Source organism: Lottia gigantea (genome assembly GCF_000327385.1).
Source record: "Lottia gigantea unplaced genomic scaffold LOTGIsca_3, whole genome shotgun sequence".
Lineage (NCBI taxonomy): Eukaryota > Metazoa > Mollusca > Gastropoda > Lottiidae > Lottia > Lottia gigantea.
Genome location: NW_008708986.1, coordinates 4,935,758 through 4,950,516, shown reverse-complemented (window position 1 = coordinate 4,950,516; position 14,759 = coordinate 4,935,758). Strand labels below are relative to the sequence as shown.

The window sequence follows — 14,759 nt, the reverse complement described above, 5'->3', positions numbered from 1 at the left end:
CATAATACAGACGCATAGTATGTCGATCATTAGATCTTACAACTACAAATGACTCGGTGACTATTTACTACGTTAGCGTTATTAGTAAAATTGCCCCTAGTGATAAATACATTATTGCCAAGTGTATCGAATTATATGCTATCAAAAATTAGTCTTCATTTTTTTGTAATGATATCAAATAAATCTAAGTCGTCATAAAATAATAACTCAATAACTTTACAACGTTTAATATGATTATGGTTGTTTTTCCTCAATTTTTATTATAACTCAATTGGTGATTTCCATTCAGTGTAAAACACTTTTAAATTAGATCATGAAATATCCACTAAATATCATTAGCCGTGTAATTATCCCCAAAAAAACCACAATAACATGCACGAGTGACATCTGGTGTTCCTTCGGTAAGGGAGTGATCGCCCAATAATTCATGATATGGCATTGTTAAGCTTAATGCCCTCTTGGACGATGACTATGGATTTTCGACAATGTATCTGTACTTTTAGCGAGTGAAAAGGAATGAATTTGAAAGGACCTGGTTAAACAATTAGAGAAATTTTGTAGATGTCCCTACGAGTGCTTGACATTCCTTAAGAATCGATTATGTTGAAATATTTCAATTTTAAATTATTCAATCTGTGTAAACCAAGCCGAGTAAATGCAGTGGAAAATGCAGTGACTTCCCCTCACCAATATTAAATTTAATCGTTAACACAATAGTATTACTGTACTATCCAACTACAGATGCTATGATACGTTTGTGACAAATCTCTATTCTACAGATTTAAATTACAATTTTAAATGAAAGCAGTTTTTCTAATTCCCCTGACCCTTGAATCATTTCAAGCAAGAAAACAATCGATGTTACCTTAATTGTGTCAATATGACCCAACCACAATATCATACTATTAAAGCTAACAACATTTAACCACGACCAAATTTATTATTCTATTTCACTTAACGCTTAGAAAGTACATTAAGAAATCTTTAAACTCTTTTTACATTTGAATACATGAAAATATAATTAAAATTTTAATTAATACTAGTCATACACAATACATCTTGAATATAATTGAAACACCGTGTTAGACATTTACGTGAATACTAAAATATGCGTAGTAAATTTAAGATCAAGATGGTTTATTATTGTAAATATCAAATAATGAAAATATAATATATTTTTTTAAAATTTAATTGGTAGTTTTCTAACAATAAATATTAAAAACAATTTCTGATACTAATTTGACTAAACCTGACCCTAATAATGATTTACTTCATGCAAATTTTCAAATTTTGTTATTACTAAATTGGATGATGGTGAACTATATTTTCATTAGAACTAAGCGTTGTTTAACGCGAAAAACATTACCTAGAAATTCAGTTGTAGGGAAACAGTGGATGTCCTCTTCACTTCCGCCTTTACCACTGTCGCTAGTAATCGTCTCACCAGAAGTATCACTTTGTAAATCTTCATTCAGTGATTGGAGAGCCACCTGAAATGAGAGAATGAAAAATAAGGTTAGGCACTAGGAACTGATACGATCTCACCATTCAATCCGATGGATACTCTGCCATTGGGCTTGTCTCGGTATTCTTTACACACCAATAGCTCAATGTTGGCCAACAAGAGCAAGACTTAGGTTTACACTCTCGAATTCACGTCCAAGTATCCACTGGGTGAGTATTGTGACGGGTATACCTAACGAGGCAGACATGCTTACTCTTTCGGAACACCTGACTCCACTCTGTTACTCCCTTTACATAGCTCATGTTGCTTATTTGGTATATTTACTGTTCTAATATTGTATCTGCATTTATCTTTCTTTTTAATGTTATATATTTTATGTTACATATTTATTGAACCTACAAGCAGCGGATGCGATTGCAAAGACAAAATGACATTATAACAAAAAAAAGAAGATAAAAGGCGAAGATTTAAAACGTGCTATAACAGTTAGGTTCCAGCTTCAAGTGACAACACAAGCACAACAATTCCGTTTTTGAAGTCTCGAAGCGAGGCATGGAACGAGTCGTTAATTCTTCGTCGTATTTTTTAATTCACTGGATGACTAACATTCATTACTTCTAAAGGTTTGGATACGATTCTAAAATAGGCATATTTATTCGGAGCTCAAGCAAATCGTTGTCAGAATGCTAATGCCAATAAAATGTCAATACTGACAAGACATCACATTGACACAAAAACATTCTTGGTTTGCGCCAGTGAGCCTGAAAACCACTAAGGAATACTATAAAAATAAACGGCGTTTAGAGGTTTTCTTTCTCTTGAAATTGATTGTCATTTGATCAAGTTTTATTTCTGATTTGTCATGTTCTACTGACACTGATGTAACTCTCGCCACTGATCGCTGAAATTAATCAATTTTTCTCATCTGCCACCTGTTTCCTGCACAAGTCTAATAAAGAACTTAATTTGGATGTTCGGAAGTGGTCGGGTGCTATCATTTCAATAAAGTGTTGACAGTTTTAAGAAGGCAGTTCCGTGTTTAAACATAAAATCTTTGAAGAGGTCGGGCTTTATATTAGTTGGCCGTATTCACAGACGATCTTCAATTTATTGCATAAGAAGCTGTTTAATATTTCAACAGGTTTGTAACCGGAAGTTCCCCGGAGACAATACTTTCAAACATCGGTGACGAATGGAAGATTACAATAATAATAGAGTAATAAAAACTGCTGTAAAATTTATGGACGCTGATACAGTAGGAATTTGTAGAATTGACCTGTTGGAGCAAGATCAGAAAAGAATACCAACAATAAAATGAAATGAATCAGAGACATACAATTTAACCAGAAAGTCATGACTGACCTAGACGACATAGAAAACGTATAATCTCTGTGTTACCGAAATAAGAAAACGTATACTGTTTTTGGGGAATTTCTTGATTGAAAATGAAATATGAACAATTGAAATTAAATGAATACAACTAACCAAAAGAAATTTGAAAGTGTACAAAATGGTTGTGTTATGTCAATTATTTTTAGTTAACCCATACACCAATAAAGAGTTCTCTCTCTAAAAAAAATTTTCTATTTATCAGAAAAACAATGTAAAAAACTGGATTGGAATGAAGAAAAAGTATAGGGAATACGAAAAAACAATTTTCTTCTATACTGTGTTTTTAAATGACACAATCAACTTATCAGACATTTTCAAATATAGCTTAAACTATTGACAAAGCTCGACATGAACAAGATTAAATGACTGAGCCAAGATTAAGTGAATTATTAATACCTTGTATGGAAATTATCAGCAGAACACAGATGTTCGTATTGATTTTAGTCTTGAAACAATTAATTACAGTTTGACTTGATTTATGTATTGTGTGTTTCCGGTTATATGTTCACCTTCAACCTACGTAACAAATTAGATTTTAAATAGATCTGAAATGAGGTGTTTTGTGGTGTTAAATTGTTAACAATATGTTCTATATGTTCAATGAAGTAATAAGGATGTTATGGTGTACTATGGGAACATGCAGATACCTAATTGAACCACTAAAGAAAACAGAAATATATGTGTACTATCCTTGTGAATTTAAAAACATCAAAGTGGTCTGAAAAAGGCATGTTTTGTACCTAATGGGGTCAACAGTTGCATGATCATGAGATTCTGCTTTCCAAAATAACATTGATAACATCAGGTATTTAAAGTTCAGATTATATTTAGATTACTGTGGAGGGTGGGGGGTATAATGATTTTTGATGTTCCACACTTCACACATAAGCTTTCATGGAGAACATTTATAACAATCCAGGAAACGGAAAAGGAAATGAAGTGTATAGTTTTCAAAGCATTATCTGTAAAACCCACGGCAAAGTTCTATTTGTGTCTCAAAACACCGGCTGTTTTGGTATCTCCAGTTGCTCGTCATGTCAAATCGATTTCTTCAAATTTAAAATAAAAATTCCAAAATACACAGATGGAAATTTGTTTCCAGAGGCCATCAATAAATGTCATAGCATGAAGCAATATAGAAGCTATATCATGTCTACTTATTGAAGTAAATATTTACACAAGAATTAAAAAAATACTAAAACAAAATGAAACATATCTACTTTATTGTTAGGGAAGCGATCAAAAGCAGGGTGAAATAGAAAAAGAAAACAGACGGTAAGAATTGAAAATCAATGTTGGATATGGAGACCAATTCAAATTACACGCAGTATTTTTCTTGTTATCCTTCTGATCTTATTTCGAAAGAAAAATGATTTGACGCTCTAGGCTATCTATATTCACGAACAGATATTGATATATTGCCGAAACTCGTCATTTGTCTGTTTTTTGTGGATAATAAAAATGGCAAACAATTGACAGTAGAACTGTCATTCTGAAACCTATCTTCACAATATCAAGCTATTATGAACTTAGACTAATTCACGAAATAAAGTAACCCGCCCCGGAATGACTTCGATATTTTAAATGAACTGTCGTATTCTTAATTATATTTGAGTGAAGTGTTTTGGAACAGCACTATTCAATAATCACACAGCGAATAAAATCTGTCTTGCACTGGATCAACTCCTTTTGAATAAAGAAGATAGTTTTAAAACGATTAACACCCATCATCGTAGCATTCATTCGAAACAAAGTAGTCCTTTATACATGACATATTACTCCGCCGCAGGCTGCATAATGCAGAGAATAGAATCAATGACGACGAAGGCAGGATACTTTTCTTGAAGCCGTCAAATGTAAATAACCCGAAGAAACGACCAAGAAGGTTCGCCGCTTACTTTTCAGTTTCTTCTATTCAGACTTTGTGAATAGCAAGACTTGACGTACAAAATGTTATTGATCAAAGAAAGAAAGTTGAAAAGTAAAAGTTGAAGGAAGACTATTTTGTCAGCTGATCGAGTTTGTTAGGTTTGTAAATGTTCGCATATTGTTCGTTTTGTCAAAACTCTCGACAAAGTCAAATATAGAGCTTTCTCACCAGTTAATCAAATTTTTCCCTCGACTTTACGTTAAAATGGTGAGCAGATTAATCGAACAAAAGAAAGTTTATGATTGAAAGAAGCATCAGTGTGCTTAAAGGACGCTGATGTTTGCTTATAAAATCACATCACTCATGAGAGTCTGGTTAACAGTGTTAAGGAGCTTCAGTTAATACAACTAAAATTTAAAATGGTCAACATAGTTAAGCTTCTGATCAAGTCTACATAACCCGAAGCTACAGACGGTCTAATAATATGACCTGAGTTTGCGTTTCGGGTTCCAAAATGTTCTCTAACAGGGTATTTTTAATCTGCCTTAGGAACACAAGCAAGTATGACTGGGTACATTGAACATAGCATAATCATACATTGTATGTATTAAACACTTGACTTTCCTTATAAGCCTATAACGGCAACCGATTACACGGAAGATCTCTCGTTCAATACAACAATTTATACAAAATTGTTGCATTTTAGACATATTTAAGTGCAAACGTCGACATAACCACTTATAGTAATGTCTTTGAAAAAGAAAAAGGATATTTATGGATCCTAAATAGAAACTTCAGTATTTTATGATCTTTTTCTGAATACCAGATATCTCACTGACATTCTATAACCAGGTAAAAATATGTAAGACACCGATTTTTTTTTTATTTGCGAGACCAAGAGAGAAGTAATCGTCAAGCCTGAATTCTTACTTATTTTGAGATGAAATTTTTGCACATGATTCATTGACATAAATTACATTGACATCTTCTACAATAATGAGAAAGTGGTAATTGTACCTTAAAATAAAGTCAAATGAAGCTGAATTAATAGACTTTCCAATGTAATTATCACCTTTTCTTTCTCGTCTGGCTTGCACAAGAGACGCTAAAATAAAATACACAGTAATTTACTATGACAATGATTCCGTGAAAAGGAAACTGCAGGAAAATGTAAAAGATAATGAAGAGGTAGACTTTTAATGGCTTAAGGGTGATGAATAGTTAAAATCTATTTTAATACTGTGCATTTAAAGATCTACTCATTGATCGGATTGCAATTCCACTTGAGCTTGTGCATGGCAAAGTTACTGTCCACCCATTTCCAGTGACTAATGATAACCTGCACAAGCTGTCAAGTAAAAAACCTCGTATATTTCATAAACTTTCCACGAACAAAGTCTTCCCAAATATGGGAAATAAAATGAGTGGAGTTTTACGTCCTATATTTCTGCACCATGTTCCATGTTGGCTAATGAAGACGGAAAGATATTGCCCTCGACGCATTGTGATATTTGCGTGGGTTCTCTTATGTATTCTTGAATCAATACGCTGATTCTGTCTTGCATGATCCGTGCAGTCTTTTATGTCGCCTAAGCTTTAGTAATTTGCATGACTTTGTGTTACATATGCCTGCAGCTTAAATTGTTTTGTTTGTCAAGCAACAATAGGCACATTAACCAAAAAAATGTCTAATAGTTTTAAATCTTTTGTGCAGTTTAATGCTCCATATTTTAACATCTTTCAATATGCCTAGAGCTTTTATGCGATGAAAAGTTAAATCTTAATGTAAATTTTTAATCATCAATTAAAACGCATCTTCTAAACCTGCCTGACAATAGATAACTTAAGTAGATTGAATAGATCTTAAGTGAAGTAATCTGAATTGTACACAATTCTTTTCTATTTTCTTAGATTGTCTTCAAGTATTTTTTCTAATTTGTATCTCAATAACTTGCCGAGGTTTGGATCGATAATTCCAACTTTCTGTACAAAGACATTGTTTAAATCCTACACAATAGGTAAAACTGGAAGAAAAGGCAATTTTTAACAGAAAGAGCCTCGAGGATTGAGGGTTAATTGACTCGAATCGGAGAAAAATTATTTGAACGCATATCTGACAATTCTAATAAGAACACGTGATACCAAAAATGATTTGAACGCATATTTGACAATCCTAATTAGAGCACCTCAAACAAGAATTGTTCTAAACGCATATCTGACAATCCTGATATGGACAGCTGATACCAAACATGATTTGAACATAAAACACCTGATACCAAAATGTTTTGAACATAAGACACCTGATACCAAAAATGATTTGAACGGAAAGCTGACTCCTAAAAGAGCACCTGATACCAACAATAATTTCCATGCATATCTTACAATCCTTTTTAGGGCACCTCAACCCAAAATGATCTGACAATCCATTTGTGATTGTACAGTCAAATTATGGGACGTCTAGGTGATAAAATGCAATCCAAGTTGACTATAGTTCAGAAGATAGATGGTGGTGGTAGATCACACGACCGCTTCCAGATAACTGATATAACATACAGATCTCTCAACTATTAAAATTATAACTAAGTCACAATGAATTTAGAGCCGTCTTCTTAGAGAACAAATGTCAAGAAAGAGAAGTAGGCCACACGATGAGATATATGTTTATAACTCTTTATTTATGTGGTATCAACCCTTTCCATTAGGTTTGTGGCCAGGGTTCCAATTAAGACACAGTTTTTATGCCAAATCAATAAAAAGTTAATCAATTATTTATTGATACGAGATTTGGTTTTCTATCATCTTAGACAAGATATAGATCTCGAGAGGTTATTTACATAATTCTACAGAAGCTAGTGGGTCGAGGTCTAGCACTTCTCACCTGATCGTACGAGTACAAAGTCATCAATCATTTCTTTAAGACTAATTGAAAATTTTGTATTGTTAAAGAAATTGTCGATTATGACATTATTAAGAAATCTCTTTGAAGCCGAATCAATAGGCAAATTTTTATCGGGTCTAAGTAATTCATCATTTTTTTATTTTTTCTGAAGAAGTCGGCTGGATTTGAAATAGTTATCAATTAGCAGGTTTTAGAATTATAAAGAGCTTTTGTTGATAACAACGTTTTTTTAGGGAAGTAGTGTACCAAAAGGGCATTTTCTTGGTGTAAAATCAGCATAAATCGCATAAGATGTTTTTCAAAAGCACGCGATGAAATTTACTTGCGCTTTACGGTTAAGTTACATAATTATGGTGTTCTGAAAAGAGTAAGAATATACAATCTTTGGTTAAAAACTTACAGCATATAATCAAAGCTCAAAGTCAATAACATGAAGATCCACTTGAGGGTCAAGCACTTTTCAACTGGACCAAATAATTCCGTGCTCTCTTAAACTAAGTTCGGAGAAAAAGAATTCTTTGTCTGGGAAGACTTGAAAATAACTAAAATCCTGAATATTCCATGAAATCAGAAAACACATCTTAGAGCAAATCACTGAAGCAAACATATCTAAAGAAAGACAGATGAATGTCGAATCACGAAGGTTATTACGAGCAAGTCTAGCTAAGAAATAGGTCCTGTGTTGATTCATTCTACAATGTCAATGGGGTCTTTTCCTGGTGACAATGAGAGATTTTTTTCTTCTTCTGGGAAATTACTGTGGATTAAAAACAAATTTCGTTTGCCTTCATCATTATGACTCGATCAATTTGGTAACGCCAAGCTATGTGCCGTATCGCAGAATGGAGGAAAATGTTTAATTTTTCATCATGTTTCTCACACGATCAATCAAATTGCTGTTTGATTTTGGTCTAGTGATCAGACAAAGAATTTCCTTTTCTATTTGATACAGCAGGTTGCCTTGGCTTAAAGGAATCTTGGCGCATGTAATATGTTATATTGCTTTTTCAGTTTTTTCAACTTTTCTTGATCTGTTTTCAAACAGTACACAGACTGGTCATAGAACATTGAATTAATGTACCGGAGTACATGATAAATTACGTGCCATGGAACAATATATTGCAATGCTACCTTGATATCTGAACTATTTCAAGTGGCATATAGTCTCAAGGAATATACATTATGTGACTAGCTTATTTAAATAGTGGCCGCACTTTATATTATTATTCTGACTTTGATTTTAACAATAAATCGCTGATGATATGGCAGAATTGTTGGAGTTGGGAGTTATAATTTGATGTGAAGACTGGTTTTTCTTCAACTAACAAGCTCAATTGGACCTAAGTGATACACATACGTGTCTAGCACTTGACTTTTCCTATCATTAATCACATTTTTTCATAACTTTCGTCAATTTTAACATCATTTACATATTTCTGACACGCAAATTCATATTTTATTGCGGACATTCCAATTGAACAGTTCTTTTTTTTCTAAAAAAATATGAAAACACATGATGTGTTTCAAAAAAAGAGTGAAGAATAAAAGCATGGATTAAAAGAAAGGACCACTTTGGGTGACAAATCATGTAAAATACGGATAAATGAGCATTACACATGCACGCATTATTCATCACAGTGCATCCAAAGTGTTTCATAAGAGTCATTATTCACAGCGGCTTTAGAACGAATTTCGAATTACTAGATTAAATGATAGACACAGACATAATTCGTTTTTACTATAGCTAAGTCTAAAAAATTGTTTCTTAATATTATTTAATCAACCCAATAAGATCAGAGGTCCATGTGCCAGTTGTGCTTGACACGCAATCCAGCCATTTATTCTGACCAGGATACTGGCGTGAAAAATTACTCTAATCAAGTGTTAATGAGTTTTATCTCATTACTCACCTAATTCGATGTATCGGATCAATGAGATAGTGACAAAAATGTCATAATAACATAAACCAACAATCTAAAATTTGTTGTAAATGGGACTTTTACAAAATTCATTTAATTTCTAAATGATCTAGACTTCTTTCCATAATTTTATAAATTTCGATAGAATACTGAGATCAAAAGGCCTGGACAAGGAGGTGTAGACATATACAATAACAGTTTCTGTCCATAACTGTTGGTTTTTCTGATATTCAACCTTACATTACTTGATAAAATCAATCAGATGTACATAATAATCTTAAAATCGATAACCCAAAGATGTGACCTTATATATCCCGAAATTGTGGTAAAACATATCTAAGTGACAGAGTCTAATCGCATATACCCATACATGAAATCAACATGAGTCTAAAGCACACATCTACAAGACCATGTGTGCTGTAGGTTTGCAATCACAGAATAACCAAAATGCATAAAATTAGCATGCAACTGCAATGGAACCGGTGGTGCGCCTCATATTCCAGTCCTTCAGTATAAATTAAGGATCTGTTGTAAGGGGATAATAAACATTAACGACGATCAACGTAATGGTTAACCAGCATATAAAAATAAGCTTCACTAATAGACATTCAAAGACAGGAAGAATCAAGTAGGTATTATGATGTCCAAGATACACGATTTATGTTTTTAATATTCTTTTCTACATCATTACAAGTTAGCAAATGGCAGACAAGTGAAATGATCAGAAGGTATACGAGCGTTGGCTAGCAAACGGGAAAGATTATACTTACAAGAACACGAATTACATTCTAGATGATGATCATTTATATAACGTATTTTATCCATTGTTTTGATTGGTTTTTAAAGAAGTTTTAAAATCCATGTGTATGTTTTTCCATAAAGATTTGTACATAATTTTCGATAAAATTGTCAAGGATAAGAGTCCCTTTCGGCCGCCAGGTGCAAGTTAATATTGAAACACTACCTTGAACAAAAAATAAGTACTAACTGATATTCTATGATATGGCCTTTTTCCCCAGGACTTGCTGCAACACTACATTGTACATTGTCGGACATTTGAACCATTTCAATGCAACAAAACGGATACCAGTCTGCTCTTAGTAACGTTTCAGAGATAGTTTCATTGTCCCATCACAGTTATTGCCAGTTCATCAATGTAACTTAACGCAATAAAACTGTTGATAGGATTATGAATGAAATGAGCAATGGATGGTAACCATGATTAATAAGCTTTAGGGAAACAATTCAATTACACCACGATCAAGTAATGATGATTAAAGTGACCAGCATGAACTTCAGGAAATTATTCTTCATACTATTAGATATCATTGGCTAATTTACTTCAAATTGAAATTTAACGCAACGACTACCAAATACAATGAACATTTGATGTTCCTGAAAGACATTCCCAAGGTGCGAAAGTCAGTATTGAATTTCCAACAAAAAGTTCGCTTAACGCAGAAGGCAATACAGTGTGGCGATATGATTAATTGCCTATCAATTGTTAACGCATATTGCATTTTTATCAATCAAATTGTGTCGAACAACTCTTATCGCATTCGTTCATATTTGCTTGCATACCCATATCATATCTGCAGTATGTAGTTTATATTCGTAAAACGCATATTGGTCATTTATATTTCAATATTGATCTATATTTACCTTTTAAATAGTGCTCAATACAATTGTAAAGCGCCGGCTGAATATGAGTTGTCTGAAAATCGCATGGCATGAGGCTCTGAGTAACAACATGATTCAAGTACTTCATATCAATCCCACCAAGAATGGCTGTGATCAATCTATACATTAAACCATCTGTTGGACTATCAAGGATCGAAACGGTAAAATAACAGTAGTTTTGGATACGTTCCACTGGATAGGTTCATTAACACGCTTCAACTGCGAAACAAATAACTACTTGGACATCTTGTAGTATTCTGCAGCTTCATTGTGAATGAATGTTGGGGAATCTGTTTCAAGTTAAGGTTTTTGTCTCGGCATATGTTGAGTTTAAAATCATCGAATATGATGACGAATGAATGCAATGAAATATACGAGTAAAGAAATGATATTTGGGTGTGCAAAATGCTATATAAAAAAAATCAACTGACCTTCTTAAAAGTGAAGAATTGTTGACCAGTATAATGATCCATTGGTTTTGTTTTATAACATGTATCGTCATGTTCAGTTCCACTATCAAACGACAAGCTACCCTTTTTATCACAATTTGAGTCTTTTAAAATACTGTCCATGTTTATCTTATCTTCGGTAGGAACAGACACTACTTCGTCTTCGGGTATACTGTGCCATAACTGTTTTTCTGGATGACGATTGTCGCCTTGTTCTTGAACACAAATTGTCTGTCCATGACGTCGCTGATTGTCGGATCTGCGGACGTACAATATAACGGCAACGATTATAATAGAAAGTATAACCGTTACACCTGTTACGACACCGGCTATGATGATATACCGCAAGTCTTCGTGCGTGCTGTCAATATACGTTACGTTCACGTAAATGATTCTCACAGTAAGGTACGTTTGAGATGCCTGTTGGGTCTTCCCTTGATCCTGTACCGATACAGTTAAATGATAGTCTTCACGTTCGTCAAGCATAAGTCTGCGAGCTAATACGATTTCTCCCGATTTGGATCCAATGTGGAATGTATTGTCAACATTTCCCTTGTTAATGTAGTACGATAATCTAGCATTATCACCCTCATCTCTGTCTTTAGCTACAACTTTCGTGATCACTGTACCTGGTTCCGTGTCAGACGTAACCGTAATCGTGTCGTTATGAGAGTTAGGAAACACAATAATAGGACTATGGTCATTCGCATCCATCACATAAACCAAAACTCTTGCCGTAGTGTTTAATGGTGGTCTTCCTTTATCTTTTGCTATGATATTAAACGAGTATCGTTTTTGTTCCTCGTAATCCAAAGCTTTATTTGTTCGTATAACACCGTTCGAGAACACAGCAAAAGGAACATTTTCAGCACCATTAACAAGCATTGCATATTCGACATCCGAATTAAAATTGAAATCAGCATCTTTAGCTCTAAGTATCCCTACTTCACTTCCTGGTTTCTTGTCCTCGTTGATGGAAAATACTAAAGATGATGCGTCAAATGTCGGCCTATTGTCATTTTCATCAATAATGCGGACCAACACTTCAGCTGTTCCGGTTAGAGGAGGATTACCTTCGTCTACAGCACGTACAGTAAATTTCATTTCGGACATGGTTTCACGATCAAACCGAGCATTGGCAACGATCTCTCCTGTATTTTGATTAATCCTAAACATTGAGTCATCAGCGAGATTGAGGTGATACTGAACTATGGCATTCTTTCCTATGTCGGCATCATTTGCAGATATTCGGATAATGGGTCGCCCGATTACATTGTTTTCTTCAACACTTGTCTCAAATACTCTCTTTGTGAACACAGGGGGTTCATCATTCATATCGGTTAGTCGCACAGTGAATTTTGCTCTGGCTGAAAGACGAGGTGTTCCCGAATCTCGACAAATAACCATGACTTTATGTTCATCGTTACGTTCACGATCCAGAATACGTTTCACTTGAACAATATATCCACGTCCCTCTAAACGATGAACCGAGAAGAAATCGTGTGGACAGTTACACTGCACTTGTCCATTAGGTCCAACATCTTTATCCACAATATTAACATGTGCAACCACAGTTCCTACTCGAGCACCTTCTGATAAGAGAACCATATCTCCAACACCAGATGAAACTGGATTAATTGTCACAAGAGGTGGATTGTTTCCAACGTCTAATATCCGGAGAGTCAATTTCGCTTGCGATACCTGCTCTGGAACACCTTGATCAGAAGCTTCGATAATTGTTTCAAACTGATTTCCGGATTGGTATTGGAGTTCATTTCGTACACTTATGTCACCGTTCTCTGGATTTAAAGCAAAAAGTTTCTCAATTTCGGGACTTTTATGTGGACTAAAACGATATACTACTTTAGCATTCATTCCACTATCGCGATCAGTTGCGTGAATTTTGGCAATCACAGAATACACAGGGGTGTTTTCCGTAACTGAGACGTCATAATGCTGTTCTGAAAATTCCGGAGCATTGTCATTTTCATCTGATACATTTACGTTGACTGTAACGTTTCCGGATAAAGGTGGGTTTCCCCCATCTTTAGCTATAATAAAGAACCGATAGTAGTTTTTCTTTTCTCGATCTATGACATTTTTGACAATGATTCGAACGTCAGAGGTTCCGTCTAATTTTTTGTCCACTTTTAAACCGAATGTGTTGGCACTTGAAATCATTTCGTATGATTGGACGGAATTGTTCTTGCCCCTATCCTTATCAGTAGCACCATCAATACGGTACATGGTACCCGGGTTGACATTTTCGGGAATAAATACTGTAATTTCTGATTCTGGAAATATGGGAGCATTGTCGTTGACGTCATCGACTATAATTTTTATCGTCACTATTTCAAAAAATGAAGTTAATAAAGAGTTTATTTTAACATCAAATGTCAAGACGCAATCGGCAGTGAACTCGCAAACTTTTTCACGATCGATAAGTTTATTGGAGGTGATATCACTCGTTGTCGAATCAACACTAAACAATGAAGCAATATCAACGTCATTGGGATTTAGAAAACTGTACCGAAGACTTTTAAATCCAGAGATTGAAATACCTCTTGCTATGTTTGTTTCCGCTGCAATATTACCAACCAATGTGCCTGAAGGTTTAGATTCCATTAGATGAAATACCGCTTGCATTTGTTGGGCAATCGACAAGGCACATAAAGTTAATGTTGACAGTATCAATAGTAATTCTCTCGCTCGTCCTTCCATCTTTAACGAATACAGTCGTCTTTCTATTCTAACTCTATTGAAATCAATCACGTTTTATGCCTTCTAATCCATCTTGATGACAAAAAACTGCAAAAGAAAAAAAGATATCAGATTACCAATTAGAAAATTACCCGGCATCAATAGTGAGCAACCTCTTGGTGTATATTACTATCGTGGCTAGCAATAATTGAAAAGGAAACGGGGAAACATCTCTCATTCTATATTTAATCTTAAGCCTCACGTTAGCCGTCTTTTCACTATTCAAGACACAACAATAGACGGCCGTACTTGAACAGACTTCTGATCCCATTGCCAATAATTTTATATATGTATACTTCTTCCTATTGATATAACAATAGACACC

General features: G+C 34.3%; 1 protein-coding gene across 1 annotated transcript; it reads right to left on the bottom strand.

Annotated features, from left to right (window-relative positions):
- Window positions 1-11,911: 11,911 nt before the first annotated feature.
- On the bottom strand, window positions 11,912-14,302 carry LOTGIDRAFT_51526 (hypothetical protein; the record flags this gene model as incomplete). Its single annotated transcript, XM_009057008.1, has 1 exon — window positions 11,912-14,302. A coding segment is annotated over one exon (2,391 nt), but the record flags the coding sequence as incomplete, so codon positions are not given.
- Window positions 14,303-14,759: the final 457 nt, after the last annotated feature.